This window comes from Scheffersomyces amazonensis (assembly GCF_036850825.1).
Source record: "Scheffersomyces amazonensis strain UFMG-HMD-26.3 chromosome Unknown RJT21scaffold_1, whole genome shotgun sequence".
In the NCBI taxonomy this organism is placed as follows: Eukaryota; Fungi; Ascomycota; class Pichiomycetes; order Serinales; family Debaryomycetaceae; genus Scheffersomyces; species Scheffersomyces amazonensis.
The window spans coordinates 1,091,720-1,109,681 of record NW_027042741.1 but is presented as its reverse complement, the minus strand read 5'-3'; the positions used below and the strand labels follow the sequence as shown (position 1 = coordinate 1,109,681).

Sequence of the window (17,962 nt, the reverse complement as noted above, 5' to 3'; positions counted from 1 at the left end):
GTGTCTGATAACACCAACGGAAATTTGAGGCAACCCCACACATCATTTCATATTTTTGAGCTTAGTTTATATAAACAGTTCTTGTATTTATACTAGTATTTGAAATGGATAGCTTTGGTATATATCTTGTGAGACCGTTGTAGAAATATGTGTAATATTCGTTTGAATCTATTTGCTAACATTTAATTTATTTAGGATTTAATACTAACTTATTTAGGATCTAACTTATTTATTTAGGATGTACTACTAACTTATTTAGATCATTGACTTGTTTTATGATTGGAACTCCCTCCGTCTTGGGTATTATTATCTGATCATATTTTTGCTCATTAAATGAGTAATCAATGGGCATACGTCCATCTGACTTAAATTATGTCTTCGAAGGCGATAGACGTTCTTACCCAAATTGTGATGAACTCGTCCGGTGTATAATATTTAGCGTATTTGGTCCGTTCTTAAGTATTTAATGTATTATATATTATATTAAAACCAGGTCATGTAGACTAATGTAGAATTCGTCAGTAAGTTTATAAGCTATTATTATTGTATTGAATTGTATTGTATTATAATTGTAATTGAATTGTACTATATAAATTTCTAATCCTTAGATACTTGTTCAACTCTACATTTCCATCCTGATGAAGTACTATCTAATAATGGTAATGAAGCTCCAAGACACCAACCTAATTCATTATTATCAATGGTTTTGGCAGTTCTTAATTCACGATTTAATGGAATATCATATCCAGTATGTAACATAGCAGTAATAAATGATAAATCTGTACACCATTGAGGTTCTTTACTTAATTCAGCAATAGATTCATCTAATAAAACATCTTTCCAAAATTCAGATCCATTACAAACAATCTTACTTAATTCTTTTAATTCTTCAACACTAAATGATGATGGGAATCCTAATGGATTGGTTCTATCATAGAAATAAGAAAATACAAACATATCATTGGTTCTTCTAAATGATTTAGTTAATGAAGGTTGATGAACTCCATTAAATGAACATGGCTTTTCGCTACATGAAGCATCTTTATTTAATACTTTTTCTGCAAGTGATCTACATTGAGATGATGTTGATGCTGATGAACTACTTGGACCTTTAAAATTAACAACATAAAATTCATCCTTGCCATATTCAACTAAGACATCATTAGCAATAACTCCTGGTGGAATACATGGATTCTTCAAAGTTATACTTGATGATTTGATTTCTTTAGCTTCCTTTTTACTACCAACTTTGGCTGCTTTTAATTCATTATTTGATTCTAAATGAGATTCAACCACAAGTGAATTAATTTTATTTCTACCTTCCATTAATCCATAACCTAAATGACTAAATTGATATAAGGTAAAATCTCTATTACCAAAAGTAAATTGATATTTATGTTCACCTTCAATCATTTCTTCATTTTCTGGAAATTCTGGTTCAAATACAATTTGAGTTGATCCACCTCCTAAATCAAATACTGCAGCAGTTGGATTCTTTTCACTATTACCAATATTTCCTAATAAATAATTGGTAGTAATCCATGCATATACTCCTTCATCTTTACCTTCCATAATTGAAATACCATCACCTGATACAACAGCAAATGGATAATCAGTTTCAAGATGATTTCTAACTTCTTCCAAGATATTGGTAGATTTTTCTTTACCTAATAATCTTAAACCAGCAGTAGCTTTAACAGCAACTGGTGTACAACCTTGTTTTTCCTTTGGAACTGTATCTAATGCAACCTTTAATAAAGGATCTAATGAAGCAGCTGCACCTTTAGTATCAGTATCAAATGATGATAAACCAGGCTTTAACATTTCAAACTTTTCACTTAATAATTTAGGTGGAGAAACACAAGTATCAAATTCATATACGTGAACTCTTGAACCAGTTGAACCAGCATCAATCATAACTACATAATTCTTTTCATTACATGCAGCAGAAGATCCACCTACTTTAGGTTTAGCAACAGCTGGAGCACCACCGGCAGCAGCAGCAGCGGCGGCAGGAGAATCAACAGTAGTTCCAACATTTTGTTTATCATTATTAGCGGATGATGAAGAAGATTTATCAGCCACGATCTTTGGTTTTCCACCACTACTTGGAGGACTAACTTTACCTTGATCTTGTGGTACTTTATCAACATCTCCTAATGGTGGAAGTTCCTTTTCTTGAGAATAAGGAGGCTCTGAGCCTTGAAGTGGTTTACCTTGTAAAGTATTAGCATCTTCATCGGCATGTTCATTAGTGTAGGGAATAGAATCATCACCAGTTGAAGCCGGTTTAACTCTTTGAACAGAAGCTCCAAGACTATTTTGAGATGTGGCAAAGAAAATGACAATCCCGAAGATAGCCAAAGCCGAGAGTAACACACGAATGTTACGAGTAGAGAGTAAAGACATGGCCAGTAGTGAATTAGTGGATTAAGTGATGTCGAGTAGTGGAATTTGAAATTTTATTTTAATATTTTCGTGTGCCCAATTTGGAGCGCGATTGGTGTCACTAAGATGGGTAAGATTAGTGAGTAGGAGTAGGGAATAGTTAGTGAGAAAAGTGTTTAGGGTGTAATGTGTAGTGAGAACTTTGTAGTGGGTTGTAGTCAATAATTAGTGATCACTAGTGAATAGTCTCTAGAGTTGTAGTGGCTGTATTGATATGGTGTTAGTGCTTATCTTCACTAAACACGTACACACGAATATTTATGCTTATATAAGCGTAGTTGAAAGATTAAGTGATGTAATAGTGGTGCAACGATCTGAGTAGAATAGGGTGGTATGGTATAGAATAAATAAGTAGGGGTGTAGCAGTTTATTGAATAGTAATAATGTTAGTGTAGTCTACATTATAGTAATCTTACTGTTAGTCTACAATTATAGTGATCTTACTGTATAGTAGTCTACAATTATAGTGATCTTACTGTGTATTAGTCTTAGTATTCTTATCTGCTTATGATTGCAACCACTATGCATTGCTGATATATACTCCTCTACCCCTGCTACAACACACATTTACTACAGTAAAGTATATACAATGTTTTTTCAGTATATCTGGACCATACATATTTGGACTTGTACCGAATATTTACAATGCAACTGTGCTGCAGCAGATACTCAAAGTATAAAATCTTCTATTTTCATAGTTTTAGCACTGCTCCTACAAAAACATTTCATCCACACGAGTACTCAGCAAGCACCATTACATCACATCAGTGATCAGTATCTTATCTCTATTAAAGCAGGCACAAACTACACAAATTACTTAAACTCTATCAAATTACGTGCCACGTGAAGTACCCCAAACGGAAACGGAAACGGTGCAGCCCACGAGTACTCTCACTAAAAAAGCCATCACTAAAATTAAATGGCTGCGGAATAATTATACACCGGGCAGCTCATGACATAACAACTAACTGATCATGAAATTGAAACTTAAACACTTTCACTATCTCTGTAAATATTCATTACTTATCTCTACTACTCTCTATTTCTACTTCTACTTCTACTTTTACTTCTACTTTCTTTACTTCTTCTCTCTGTAACATTAATATACCCTATAACTTGTCCCTAAAAGTTCTTCCCTGCCCCACACTAGCCGAAAAAAAAGTTCCACTATGGCCGCACACGTTGTTGCAACTTCCTCATCACCAGATATTACTAACCCTCAAAAGGCTCCCCTACCAACACAAACAAGTCTAACTAATGAGTTTGAATTTCTAATTCCTAAAGTAAATGATACCTTAAATTATATCGATTCATTTGTGGACTCATCAGATTCTCCACAAACTCAAATAATCCCTGATGAAGCATTACTTGAAGAAGATATTGAATTAGAATTAGATCCCACGAAGATGAAAACCATAAATAGATTAAATTCTCAATTCCCATTTAATAATTGTACTTTTGATCATTTAAAAGATACTCCTAAAAGTTTGGCTCTTGGATTAGCTGGAGCTTTTGATGCTTATATGACTAGTTTTAAAGATAATGATAATGATGAAGATAATATACTAGAAGAAAATGATTATGATATGGAGAATGATAATAATAATGATAATGATGAAGATTTCTATTATGATCTTAATGAAGACCATGGAGTAATAATACCGTTGAACCGATTAAATATCACGGATAAACATGTACAACCTTTAGTAAGTATCTTAAAACAATCGACCAATAATGATAATAATGATACCAAAAGAAGATCTTCATCTAATTCCACTCCAAGTTTAGAATTATCCATAATCACGAATAAGATTAGTTCAATTATTGAAGAATACTTCCCCACCCTTATAAATGATGAAGATTTCATTGAAATTAAGAATTATGTTATAAATTACCTTATAATATTTCTTACTAAAAAAGATTCTAATATTAATAGTGTAGTTAATCTCATAATTCAAAAGCAATACAAATTAAATCTAATTGAAAAGATTTTTGAAATATTGATTGAGAAATATGAAACGATTAAGATTGATGCCTTTTTAGATTATTTTATGGATTTTAATAGTACTAAAAGTATATCTGATGAGAAATCTGTATCTAATACCAATTCAATTAATAGTTCATTTATAACTTCATTATTAAATAATCCTCATTTTTATGATAAATATAAGATTATCTGGAGATTAGATAATCTGAATTATAAATATTATGATAAAGAATACTTTATTGATGATTATTTTGAAATGTTTAATAGTCTTGAACATTATAATTCTGATTTTAATAATAATGATGAGACTCAATTTAATCGAAATGGATTTGTAATGAATTTTGATAAATTCTTTGTCTACTATAATCGAGACGTCAAAGCCGATCGTCTTTATGATTCAGAATATGATAATGAATATGATGATGATAATTTTGATTATTTTGCTGAATTATCATCATCAACTTCAAGTCATCGTTCATCATCTACTAGTTCAACTAGTTCAGATAGTTCTGTAAGTTCTACTAGTTCTACTAGTAGTTTTGCTAATTTCAATAGACATGGATATCCTGATAATAAATCTGGAAATAGAAGAATTTCAACGGCATCATCAGTTAGTACAATTACCACAGGTACAGTTACTGGTCCATCTACTAGATCCAATAGTCTTCAAGCAAAACTGTTACGATTTGATGATAATATCGATGTATTAAATGTTGATCGGTATGAACCGGTAAGTTTTTTACATGGCATTAAGATATAGATAGTACATTGTATACAGTATATAGTGTACAGTATATAGTATATAATATTTAGTATTTATTGGTATAATATATGGGGTACAAAAGAGAAGAGAACAATAAGATGCAAAAAAAACAAGTAGACATAGTGTCTGCCACGTGACCACGAATAGCCGGTCGGGGTTATGATGACAAACTCCGGATCGAGCCAAATCCGAACACCACAAACAGAGAGGAGATTGTCAAAAAAATTTTATAATTAGGAGACGTCTCTGGCTTTACGACATTATTTAGTGTAATTCACTTTGACATAAATTGCTGACATTTGTTAGGACATTTAGTCAACCTTCCCCGACATTTCTAGCCATATCTGAACAATTGTCGTGGTACGACATCCCTTACTATACTACACTAATAAATAAATAATAATAATACTATTACTACTACCACTACTAGACTATAAATAAAAATAATATCTAATATACAATTGCGTGTTTGACTGTTAGTGTCTATCTGTTTGCTTGTCCTCTGTCTTTCTGTCTGCCTGTCTGTCCATCTGAATCATCCACCATGTCAAAGGACTCCTCCAGTGAAGAACTGTCCAGTAATTCAAGACCATCTTCGGGAATTCACCCCGATAACTCCACCACCACATCTAAAGGTCCAACTAAAAAGAAAAGAAGAACTCTTGGAACTTTCCCATGTCTCCATTGTAAGAAAGTCTTTTCACGATCTGATCATCTTGCCAGACATAATCTTAATCATGAACCTAAAGAAGTATTCAAATGTGATTTTTTAATTGAAGATTATTCAGGATCTAAGAAACTTTGTGGTAAAACATTTGTTAGACGAGATTTAAAGGAAAGACATATAAAGCGTCATTTAGAGATTTTGGATGCTAAACCTTTAGATCCATCACTTATGAAATTATATGAAGAAAATTTACATAATAAACAACAAGAAATGGATCAAGATAATCATGATGATATTCAAGATAAATCTTCTAAAAAATCATCTATATATACTCAGAATCTGCCTACTCCTTCAGTTAATTCTCCTAGTCAGACCAATGGTCATTTATTACAAATATCCAATTTAATTCATGAAAATGATGATGATTCAAGATCTAATAATTCTCCTACTGGTAGTATCACCAATAAGGTCAATGATACTACTAATAATGGTACTAATACATTCCATTCGGGCTTAACCCCTCTCCCTGCTCAATCATATCCTTTATTATCCACTCCTTCCATCATACCGTCTTCGTACTCAATGTATATTCCACAACAACAGCAACAACAGCAACAACAACAACAGCAGCAATCTCAACCTCAACAACAACCACAACAACCACAACAACCACAACAACCACAACAGCCGCAACTACTGCAAAGACAATCCACATCACAATCGAGTCTCAGCGATCTATATAACCAACCAGTAATCAACTTCAACAAAAACTTACCTCAGACTCAGAACGATATCTTATCATGGTTATTCAATGAGAACACAGCATCTTCTGGTTCTTCGTTAATATCTCCTGAAAACAATCCTCTAATCACTCCCAAGAATAACCAGGCTGTAGATCCAATGCAGAGTCAACCTCAGAATCAATTCCCAACATCTCAACCACTTCAACAACCAGTTGTAAGTAGTAATGGAGAAGTGGCACCTTCACCATTCCCCAATACATCCATTCAATTTTCTCCATTGAATGATCAACAACTCCAAACATTAACCAATGGTCCTACTCCTGTAGCCCTACCTAATTCCTATAGTCCATTGGCGGTAACGTCTAATGCCAACGCCCAATCACAACCACAGGCTCCACCACCACAGCAACAACAACAACAACAACAACAACCACAGGGGACAACAACAAACACAAATTCAAGAAATAACTCCAATTCATTCCCCAACTATATGGGGATCCAGGATAATCTCTTTCAGAATGATGATAATCCGTTGGATGAAGTGTTTCTTAGAAATTATCAACTGTTAGCGTATGCTTCATTCCCTGTAGGAGCAGCGGAGGGATTCACTACTCCCACCACTATGACAAGTGCAGGGTTAGGTATGGGACCCCGAACTGCGAATGTATCAGGAGGACCAACCATAGTCAATTATAATGGTATTAGTGGAGGTAATGGCAATAATACCATTAGTGGAGGTAATGGTAATGGTAATGGTATAAATCCAGGACTCAGTATGAATTTAGTTAATAATAATGGACCTGCCAGTATCCCTGGAATTAATTATATGAATTTAAATTTAACTTCAACTGCATCATCTTCATCACCTACCAATACAAATGAATCTAATACATCCCCTAAAACATTAAGTGATTTCCATTTAGGAACTAAATTAGATACGTATGAATTAAAATTATTTAATCATGCTGAGAAATATAATTTACCAAAGAATAAACATATCTTTATTGATACATTAATATTTGATTCAATATTAAGATGTTTAAAAATGATTGATAGAGAATCAGTTGAAGAAGTATTTAAAAGTTTTGATCATGATAAATTTACAGTTGAAGATCGTTTAAGTTATTATTTACATATGTATTGGCTTGTATTTCATCCTCAATTTTCTATAATTCATAAACCTTCATTTGATACTAAATTAGTTGAACCTTTATTATTAATTCTGATGATTTTAATTGGTTGTCATTATAGTTCTCCTGAATTAGATGAATGTATGGCCAAGAAACATTTACAATCTCCTGAATTTAAATTTAGTATATTAATGTCAACTCCCTTAAGATTTATGATATTTCAACATGAAGATTTTCAAACTCCAGTAAAATTATGGATTTTACAATCTTTAAATATGTTGGAATGGGTTGAAAAGAATTTCCTTTCTCGAAGAATGCATGAACGAGCTCATTTACATCATGGTACTACGGTTCAACTCTTAAGACGTTCACCATTATTAGGAGGTAATCCAACTCTTGCTCTGAAGAAATCGGCTGGTTCAACTAGTGGATCTAATTCAAGTGCTGGAGAAGATGAACTGGAAGAGGCTGTAGCCAATGAATTGACTGGTGGAACTGATCCTACCAGCGCCGCCAGTACCAACAATAACAATAACAATAACAATAACAATAACAATAACACCAAAAATACCACCACCAATAACAATAACAATAACAATAGTAATGATAATGATAAATCTACTTCAACTCCAACTGGTAATGGACCATTTAAAGACAGTACCGATTCGGATTTATTCCAACGATGGGTCGAATCCGAATCAATGAAAAGAATTACCTTTTTAACATTCTACTTAGATTCAATGGATTATATTAAATTTAGACATAATCCTCAAATTATGTTTTATCAATTACAATTATTAACTTTACCATGTGATGATGATTGTTTATGGGAATCTAATGAAGTTAATGGATCATTTAAAAAAGTAGTTAAAAAGCAAAGAAAACTTCAACAACAAATTAAACATGATGATGATAATCCATTAAATAAAAATATTGTAAAACTTCGAAATGGTGAAAGTTTTTTAAGTGCATTAAAGAAACTTTTAAAACCTTATAGACCTCAAGAAACTTATTTAAAAATGCATTTATCAAGATTTTCTAAAAAGATTTTATTAGCAGGATTAGTTGCAATAATGTATCAAATGCAACAAAGTGATTTACAAGGTTCATCATCAATATTAACTTCTAATGGAATTATTCAAGCTAATCCTCAACGAAGTAAAATTTGGAAAGAATTTATTCTTAAAGCGTTTGATAATTGGCATTTTGAAATTTTAGCTTCATTTACTAATTCTCCTTTATCATTAACTGATAAAGTATTTAAAGATGTTGATTCAAATTTAATTCCAAATCCTTTATTACATTTATCCCAAATTATTGGAATTTCTGATATTAATCATTATGATATTGCAATATTTGGAGGTTCACCAGCTAATCAAAGTGTTAATGCAAGTATGAAAGATCATTATATTGTTCAAAGAAAATTACATAATATGTGGGGGAAAAATACTAGTGCAAGTTCTAATGGTAAAAGACCAATAAATGATCTTGTTAATATAAGAAGTGTATTACATTGTTATCTTATGTTATGGCATCTTATGTTAAAACCTCATGAAGATGCTGATATTTGTAATATGTCTGCCGAATATACTGATTGGAAAGCATGTCCTGATTATTTTGATAGTATGTATGCTGTTAGTATTGCCACATTAGTATTATGGAGTTATGTATTTTCAACTATTGGATTAGAAAATTCTAAATTTTCAGAAATTGAACTGGAATCAGAAAAGGAACTTTATAATAAATCTTATGAAGAAATGTGTCAATTAAGTGAAGAAGGTGGTTATCAATATTTAGGTAGAATTAGAGAAGAATTTATTACTCATCTTAAACGTGATAAAGATTTTTTACTTAAAGAATTTACAATTCATCCAATAAGATTTATTCAAAAGAATCCTGAAAAGAATGAAGAATTAAAAGTAAAATATACTCCTCATGAAATTTTAAATAAATATTGTGATATAATGAATTTAATAACTAATCGTCAAAATATTAGTGGATTATGTTTCTTAGTTGGTTCAAGACTTTTATGTAGTCAATGGGAAGTAATTCGAGAAAATGCTAAATTAATTTTAAATTGTGGTTATCGTTCAATTGGTAAAAAGAATATATTATGTATGGATTTATTTAATAATCAATTTGATTAAATTAGTAAATAGAATAGAATGGTTTTTGACTAATGTACATTTAATTGGAACTAAGTATGCAAAAGAATATAATAATAGAAAACTAAAAAGTTAAAAGTAAAGTATCGAAGTAAATTAATAAGGTAAAAGATCATAACTTATACTAATAAAACAGCATTGACACATCCATCTCTGTCAGGTTCATTAGTGATTTGAGCATATTTACCCCAAACCACTTTACCACCAGCTGTTACTAACCCTAATTCAGAAACATTAACTTCTATGATAGTACCTTTAGTTAATACTCCTAATTGAGTATACATTGGAGATTGAGGATTCTTTTTAACTCCTAAAATTGGTAAAAATACTGTAACTCCAAGTTCAGGATGGGTAACATTAGCCTTTTTCTGTCTTAAAGCGGCAGGTCTAATAATTCTTTCCATTTTAACTGGTCTACGAGTAAATCCTTCTCCAACAAATGTATGTTTTGTAATCATTCTTTTCCATGATTTTGTCTTTGATTTCCCAGTTTTAATAACTTTAAACATTTCTTCTTCAGAAATACCTCTCACTTTAGGTAATGGTACTGAGAATTTATCAGCTTTTTCTAATCTCTTTTGTTTAATTGATGATGATATAGCTTTAGCAGTATTATTAGTTTGACGATCTAAAAGATAAGTTGGTAATGCTTCACCATTTTCATCATTAGGAGTTGAAGGTGCTTTAACTTTAGATTCTTGATGGGCCTTAATCTTCTTTTTCATAGCAACCTTTTCACTATATCTCTTCTTAGCAAATTGTTTACCTCTCCATCCCTTTAAGGTTTGAGCATCTTTTGCTATTCTATGCCCTTCTCTGGCTTCCTTCTTTCTCTTTCTTTCTTCATAATCTAAACGTCTCCCATGTTGCTTAATATGCTGCTCGATATACTCGTTTTGAGGCATTGTATATCTATATGTATGTCTATGTAATAATGTCTATAACAACAAGTAAATTCCTTAATTATACTATATATAGGTATAGTATTATAGTGTATAAAATTTTCTTTCGATGCCTGGTTGAAAAAAGATTATGTAAGCCATCTCTAATTGTGAAAAAAATCTCTAATATCAGAAACCTTAACTAGTCAAAGACAAAGACACATATAAGTATAATTATAGTAGTAAGAGATAAAGATGTCTAATACTGAAACTGTCGTAACGGTGGATGAGTTGTTGAAGGGGATATTACTGTCTTTGAGTTCTACTAAGACCAGTGTAAGTGATTTACTTAATGGTTTAAAACAAGACTCAACTGAACAATTCCCTCTCGTCATTCAATCATTATTAAAGAAAGCTAATACTGATTCTGTAGAAGGTGTATCATTATTAACATTAAAGAATCATGCATTATTATCATATTTGAATAATTTAGCTCTTGTAGTACTAAGTCAGTTAGAAAATTTAGAGGATAATGATGATGATAAAAATGATAAATTAAGAGAAAAAGTTATAGAAAATAGTATAGTACAAAGAGTAACCTTAGAAAAGGGAATTAAACCATTAGAGAAGAAATTAAATTATCAATTAGATAAAATGGTAAGAGCCTATACTAGAATGGAAAATGATGATGAGAAGTTGGTTGAAAAATTGAATAAGGCAGAAGATGAAGGTGAAGAAAACTCATCTGAAGATGAATCATCTGAAGAAGATGATAATGATGCATTATCATATAGACCTGATGCTTCAGCATTAGCTAAATTGACTAAGACCACAATTGGTGATAAAAAGAAAGTTAGTAAATCAAGTTCTACTGATAATAATAAAGAATCTAAAGAAAAGTATAGACCTCCTAAAATTTCTGCTATTGCACCTCCAAGTAGTTCAATTATTACTAATGATGAAAGTAATAAAAATAGAAATAATAAGAAATTACAAAGTATGGAAGAATACTTACAAGAGCAAAGTGATTTACCCACCATGGAATCTTCTATTGGTTCTACTATAGTTGATCATGGTAGAGGAGGAGTTAAAACTCAATATGAGAAAAATAAAGAACGAGAAATTCAAACTTATGAAGAATCTAATTTTGTAAGATTACCTACTACTCAAACTAAAAAATCATTTAAACAAAAACAAAGAGATAAAGCTAATACATTTGGAGGTGAAGATTGGTCAATGTTTAATGGTAATAATGATCGAGATTTAAAGAGTGGTACATCTCGTAAGAGAAAAGCCGCATCTGCTTGGGATAGAGTTAAAAAGAGAAGATAATTTATAATTAGATTCCAGTATATAGACCAAATGCATGACGTTATATTTAGAATAATACATCGATAATAATCAGATTAATCAGTAATCAAAGGCCGGCCGGTCTGCGGGTGAGTAATGACACATAACGGTCTCTATCAAGTTAGTTAATCCGATAAGGAAGCGAGGGGCATTCATATTCAATTGGTAGTTGGTAATAAATTCAAAGTGGGGTCTAGCCTTTATAGTTAATTTGTAAGGTGCGGCATAAACTAGATACACAAAGTGTTTTGTATAGCGGATAATTAGTGAGCTTGCTGGGTTGTTGAGCATGTCGGGCGTGAAAAATAGGAGCGGATCTTAAGTGCGAGCCACAGTTCGTTGTCTAACAAGGTCTGGCCTAGATAACTACTACTACCAGAACTTAGTACGATCATATGCAAAAAATAAGGTAAGGGATATAAAGTAAATCTGTAAAGATGGAGGCTAAAGTTACAGCTATATGATTAACGAATTGATCGTGGCTCAATAACCATTGAGTCTATAGAAAAGTAATTCGGTTAGTAAGAATATAATGCAGCTTATGTTATGGTAAAAGAAAGTTTATTATAATAATAGTTATGGTACGGTCCAGATCAAGAAAGTAAGCTGATGTAATACGAATTAAATGTTGGTAATAAATCGAACTCGGCCCATGGTGTGGATATTACCCGGAGACATGAAATCTAATTAGATAGTAGTAATTAGACTTAGTAATAGATGGGACCTTCTAGAATTTCTTTTTCGCACACATTTAAGCCGTGGGACGTGTAGGTCCATTTCCTTTAGGGGAAACTTCACTAAGAATTAGTGAAGAAAAAAAGGTTACTTAGCGACAAACTGTGTAACAAAAGAAAAAAAGTAATGCAGATTAACAAAGTCGCACCACAAAAGACTCGGAATAGCTTTACCTAAATCAGAGGTCTGAGGAAATCTTTCCCTAAAATTTAGCTTACAAAACTGTGTATGTCTCACTAATGTGACTTGACCGATTTTTCACCCGAAATCGATAGAAATCAATGGAATATAAAGGGGTTGACATCCCGATATAATTTTCAATAATTAATTTAGTTTCGTTTATTTTCTTTTTCTTCTTCTTTCTTTCTCTATTATTATTATCCATATATAATAACTAATAATTAATAATATACAATGGTCGCTCAAATCCAAAAACCAGCTCCAACTTTCAAGAAAACTGCCGTCGTCGATGGAGTCTTTGAAGAAATTTCATTAGAACAATACAAAGGTAAATGGGTTTTATTAGCTTTTATCCCATTAGCTTTCACTTTTGTTTGTCCAACTGAAATTATTGCTTACTCTGAAGCTGTTAAGAAGTTTACTGAAAAAGATGCTGAAGTTTTATTCGCTTCTACTGATTCTGAATACTCTTTATTAGCTTGGACTAATGTTGCTAGAAAAGATGGTGGTTTAGGTCCAATTAACATTCCATTATTAGCTGATACTAACCACTCTTTATCTAAAGATTACGGTGTCTTGATTGAAGAAGAAGGTATTGCTTTAAGAGGTATTTTCTTAATTGATCCAAAGGGTACCTTAAGACAAATCACCATTAATGATTTACCAGTTGGTAGATCTGTCGAAGAATCTTTAAGATTATTAGAAGCTTTCCAATTCACTGAAAAGTATGGTGAAGTTTGTCCTGCTAACTGGACTCCAGGTGCTGAAACCATCAAGCCAGAAGTTGACTCTTCTAAGGAATACTTCGGTAAAGTCAACAAGGAATAAATTAACAAATGAATGGTCTGTTGCTTGACGCGTTTGACCACGCTAATATAACCAACCATTAAAAATTCATTTTTATAAATAAAATATAGATAGATTCTGGTTATACGATTGTTATTATTAATATATTTATTAATAGATTAATGCTTAATTTAAATTACTGTATCATTGTAGAGCTATATATTCTCTCAATGGTGATGTAATTATTGTCAATTGGTAAATGTCTATATATATATGTGATTGCAAATACCTAAAGAGTCATAATCACTTATCATAAATATATTTAATTACAAATCTGTAAATGTATACAGCTACTAATCCCTAAGGTAATATAACTACTGATGACCTCATCATAGTATGAACTACGCGCACTCAAAATATGCGATTTTTCACAGCAGTCACTAACTGAGGCAAAACAACTAGTAGGGTATTGTTTACTATTAACCAACGATAATAATAACAATGTCTCTAAAGTCTTCATCAGATTCATCCGTATATTTCTATAAATTCATTGTCAATCATCAAGTATTTTTCAAATCCAAATATTCATATGCTCTTGTAAATCTCAAACCCATTGTACCAGGCCATGTACTTGTCGTTCCTCTTCGAACTTCAGCACTTCGATTGGCAGATTTATCGGGTCCTGAATCTATTGATTATATGAATACTTTACAACTTGTTCATAAGTTCATAGAAACTCATTATAAAGCAGATTCACTCAATATTGCTATTCAAGATGGACCAGAAGCTGGTCAAAGTGTGCCTCATCTTCATACTCATATAATCCCTCGATTTGCAACTGATAATTATGGGGATGCGATATATCTGAAAATAGAGAAATTAGATTTGTATAGTCAATTTGAAGTTAGACGTCGTCTGTTTGTTGAAGCTTCTACTAATGGTTCCAAATTGGTAGTCAAGGCTGATGAAGACAGAATTCCACGAACTGATGAAGTTATGAAATCTGAAGCTGATAGACTTAGAGCAGAGATAGGTAAATACATTACTGAAAACAACATTCAAGTGGATATTTAGTATAAATATTATCAGAAATGTATAAAATTAGCATATAGTTAAACTAACTTAGCTTAACGTAACTTAACTTAGCTTAACTTAACTTATCTTCACAGCTTAACAGTAATATTAACTGTAGGTACTTTTTTTCCAGCCCCACGCAAATTTAAGCTACTGTAATTTTTCACTACACTATTAACTGAATGTTGACATTATTCTTATCAATATACAATGTCAGCAGAGGCATTAGATGAAATTCAATGGAAGTCTCCTGAATTCATTCAAGAAAGGGGACTACATACTGGGAATGTACTTGAATATTTTTCATTATCACCATTTTATGATCGTACATCTAATAATCAAGTACTAATGATGCAATTCCAATTTCAACAGATTCAAATCCCTATGGGGATGACATTTCAACAATTCTTTCAAACTAAACTTACAGAAATGACAGGTATAGAATTTATTATAGCATATAATCGAGAACCTGATTTTTGGATTATTCGTAAACAAAAAAGAATCGATTCTAATAATGCTTTCCCTATTCAAGATTATTATATTATTGGAGCTAATGTTTATCAAGCTCCTAAAATTTATGATATTCTTGCCTCAAGACTTTTATCAGGTGTTCTTTCTATTAAAAATTCAATGGATCTTTTAACTAATATGACTCAATATCATGTTTCTGATGGTGGACATTCATATAATAATGCTGTTCATGCTTCAAATCATTCATTAATTTCATCTTCGGCAAATCTTAATAATTTAGGTACAGGTACAGTTTCAGCAACTAATACTCTTCCATTATCAAAATCAACATCATTAGCTGTACCTAATTCAGTATTATCAGCCTTAACTCCAAATACTATAGGAGCAACTCCTCAAACTTCAGCAGCAATTGGAATACCTAATACAACGAATATTGGAACAACAAGTGTAGGAGTCAGTACCAATGCTTCAATTGAAATTACAAGTGGAGCATTTGATAATTTATTACATAATGTATTATTAGCTCATGAATCTCGAGAGAATTCAACCACTGGATCTGATATTCCTTCAGTAACTATAAATTCACCTAATAATGCAAGTACAACATCAACAGGAGTTAATTCTACTACTACAAATGGTACTAGTATGATTAATGGTACAGAACCTGAAGTTAAAAGTATTTATCTTGATGATATACCTTTATATGGGAAAGGAAGTACGGTGGAAATGCTAGGGTTAAAAGTCAATATTAATAATGATGATAGTTAAAGTTTATAAATAAAAAATCAAACATACATTCTGTATAGACTCTATATATTAACGTAATTAAAATTGTCTTAAGTTTGTTTCTTAACTGGAAGTTCTCCACTACTATAAATCTTGATATCTTTAAGTGGACGATCATGAGCTCCAGTTTTAGCCTTTTCCATATATTGAACAATTTCAAATCCATCAATAACTTCTCCAAATACAACATGAGCACCATTTAACCAAGAAGTAATAGCAGTAGTAATAAAAAATTGAGATCCATTAGTATTCTTACCTGCATTAGCCATAGATAATCTATATGGACGATCATGCTTTAATTCAAAATTTTCATCTTCGAATTTACCACCATAAATAGATTTCCCACCATAACCTTGACCAGTTTCATAATCACCACCTTGAATCATAAATTTTGGTATAATTCTATGGAATACAGAATCCTTATATCCAAATTTTGGATTTTGAGATACTGCCAATTGTCTGAAATTTTCAACCGTTTTAGGTACAACAGTTCCAAATAATCCAATTGTAACTCTACCAATTGGTTTATTATCTTCACTTATATCAAAATAAACCTTATGAGTAATTGGAGGATTACTAGGTAATGGACCTGATGATTGTGATAAATTTAAAGATCCATTGAAATAAATAAGGGCAGTAACTATAAGAATAATAATAGTTATAATTATCGACATTCTAACTCTATTGAAACGCATATGAATGGAGTTTTACGTAGTCGTTCTTAGAATTGCTTTGTAGTCAATTGCTTTCTTATTGATGAATGTGTGTGTACCTTAAACTCCTCAAAAAAGTGGAAAATTCTCAATTAGTGCGCGTCCATTATGGAACTATCTGAGTTAAGAGAAATGCCACCTGGCTGTGTGTTATTTAGCAAAATCTCTCTCTGTCTGCTTCTCTCCTTCTCTCCCTAATCAGTTGGTAATTGTACTGAAAGATTACTGATTTTGTAGGATTGTATTCTTTATTTGTTCAGTAGTTATACGTTTTTATATCTTATACTATTTAAACTATATAAATAAATCGCTCTATAGTTAAGCAATATTATCTAAAGTTCATCCTTTTCAGCTACTTTTGGTTCAGCCTCAGCTTCAGCTTCAACTTCAAGTTCTCCAGCACTAGCAATCTTAATAGTCTTAACTGGACGATCACTATAACCTGTTTTAACATTTTCAATGTAATCTACTACTTCAAATCCTTCAACAACTTCTCCAAATACAACATGAGCACCATTTAACCAACTAGTAACAACAGTAGTAATGAAAAATTGAGATCCATTAGTATTCTTACCTGCATTAGCCATAGATAATTTATATGGTTTATCATGAGTCAATTCAAAATTTTCATCATCAAATTTACCACCATAAATAGATTGACCACCATAACCTTGACCAGTTTCATAATCACCACCTTGAATCATAAATTTTGGAATGACTCTATGAAAGATTGAACCAGTATATCCAAAACTTGGATCAGTAGAAATAGCCAATTGTCTAAAATTTTCAACTGTTTTAGGAACAACTGAACCATATAATCCTATAACAATTCTACCAATAGGAACATCATCTTCAGTAATATCAAAGTATACTTTATGAGTAATTGGTGTTGCAAGAACTTGAATTCCAAAGAAAAGAATTATAGTTGAAATCAAATTAAATCCACTCAACTTCATTGTAACTTAATTTATTATATTAACTTCTTGTCTTCTATACAATTTATGATAATTATCTTGTATTACACCTCAGCAAATTAACTCACCGAAAACTGTGTGTCCTTTTTTTTCATTTTTGTTCATTATC

General features: G+C 31.5%; 10 protein-coding genes across 10 annotated transcripts; 6 read left to right on the top strand and 4 right to left on the bottom strand. All coding sequences in view use genetic code 12, as the record gives it.

Moving 5' to 3' along the window:
• Positions 1 to 597: 597 nt before the first annotated feature.
• On the bottom strand, positions 598 to 2,409 carry GDA1 (guanosine diphosphatase; the record flags this gene model as incomplete). The annotated part of the gene is made up of 1 exon (XM_064884470.1): positions 598 to 2,409. The coding sequence occupies one exon, from the start codon at positions 2,407 to 2,409 to the stop codon at positions 598 to 600; it is 1,812 nt and encodes a 603-aa protein (XP_064740860.1).
• A 1,083-nt stretch (positions 2,410 to 3,492) lies between these two features.
• RJT21DRAFT_117149 (uncharacterized protein) lies at positions 3,493 to 5,285 on the top strand. The gene has a single exon (XM_064880598.1). It carries the CDS (start codon positions 3,618 to 3,620, stop codon positions 5,193 to 5,195), a length of 1,578 nt encoding a protein of 525 aa, XP_064740859.1. The 5' UTR covers positions 3,493 to 3,617; the 3' UTR covers positions 5,196 to 5,285.
• A 1,275-nt stretch (positions 5,286 to 6,560) lies between these two features.
• Positions 6,561 to 9,904, top strand: RJT21DRAFT_117147 (uncharacterized protein; the record flags this gene model as incomplete). The annotated part of the gene is made up of 1 exon (XM_064880597.1): positions 6,561 to 9,904. A coding segment is annotated over exon 1 (3,116 nt), but the record flags the coding sequence as incomplete, so codon positions are not given.
• On the bottom strand, positions 9,905 to 10,889 carry RJT21DRAFT_117146 (uncharacterized protein). Its single transcript, XM_064880596.1, has one exon. It carries the CDS (start codon positions 10,806 to 10,808, stop codon positions 10,023 to 10,025), a length of 786 nt encoding a protein of 261 aa, XP_064740857.1. The 5' UTR covers positions 10,809 to 10,889; the 3' UTR covers positions 9,905 to 10,022.
• RJT21DRAFT_117145 (uncharacterized protein) lies at positions 10,890 to 12,208 on the top strand. The gene has a single exon (XM_064880595.1). It carries the CDS (start codon positions 11,040 to 11,042, stop codon positions 12,114 to 12,116), a length of 1,077 nt encoding a protein of 358 aa, XP_064740856.1. The 5' UTR covers positions 10,890 to 11,039; the 3' UTR covers positions 12,117 to 12,208.
• A 646-nt stretch (positions 12,209 to 12,854) lies between these two features.
• RJT21DRAFT_10416 (peroxiredoxin) lies at positions 12,855 to 14,107 on the top strand. The gene has a single exon (XM_064879782.1). It carries the CDS (start codon positions 13,284 to 13,286, stop codon positions 13,875 to 13,877), a length of 594 nt encoding a protein of 197 aa, XP_064740855.1. The 5' UTR covers positions 12,855 to 13,283; the 3' UTR covers positions 13,878 to 14,107.
• On the top strand, positions 14,108 to 15,014 carry HNT2 (bis(5'-adenosyl)-triphosphatase). The gene has a single exon (XM_064879783.1). The coding sequence runs from the start codon at positions 14,337 to 14,339 to the stop codon at positions 14,907 to 14,909; it is 573 nt and encodes a 190-aa protein (XP_064740854.1). The 5' UTR covers positions 14,108 to 14,336; the 3' UTR covers positions 14,910 to 15,014.
• Positions 15,015 to 16,182, top strand: RJT21DRAFT_10418 (mediator of RNA polymerase II transcription subunit 6). The gene has a single exon (XM_064879784.1). It carries the CDS (start codon positions 15,120 to 15,122, stop codon positions 16,146 to 16,148), a length of 1,029 nt encoding a protein of 342 aa, XP_064740853.1. The 5' UTR covers positions 15,015 to 15,119; the 3' UTR covers positions 16,149 to 16,182.
• On the bottom strand, positions 16,173 to 16,923 carry RJT21DRAFT_117142 (cyclophilin-like domain-containing protein). The gene has a single exon (XM_064880594.1). The coding sequence runs from the start codon at positions 16,859 to 16,861 to the stop codon at positions 16,217 to 16,219; it is 645 nt and encodes a 214-aa protein (XP_064740852.1). The 5' UTR covers positions 16,862 to 16,923; the 3' UTR covers positions 16,173 to 16,216.
• Positions 16,924 to 17,892, bottom strand: RJT21DRAFT_117141 (cyclophilin-like domain-containing protein). The gene has a single exon (XM_064880593.1). The coding sequence runs from the start codon at positions 17,833 to 17,835 to the stop codon at positions 17,212 to 17,214; it is 624 nt and encodes a 207-aa protein (XP_064740851.1). The 5' UTR covers positions 17,836 to 17,892; the 3' UTR covers positions 16,924 to 17,211.
• Positions 17,893 to 17,962: the final 70 nt, after the last annotated feature.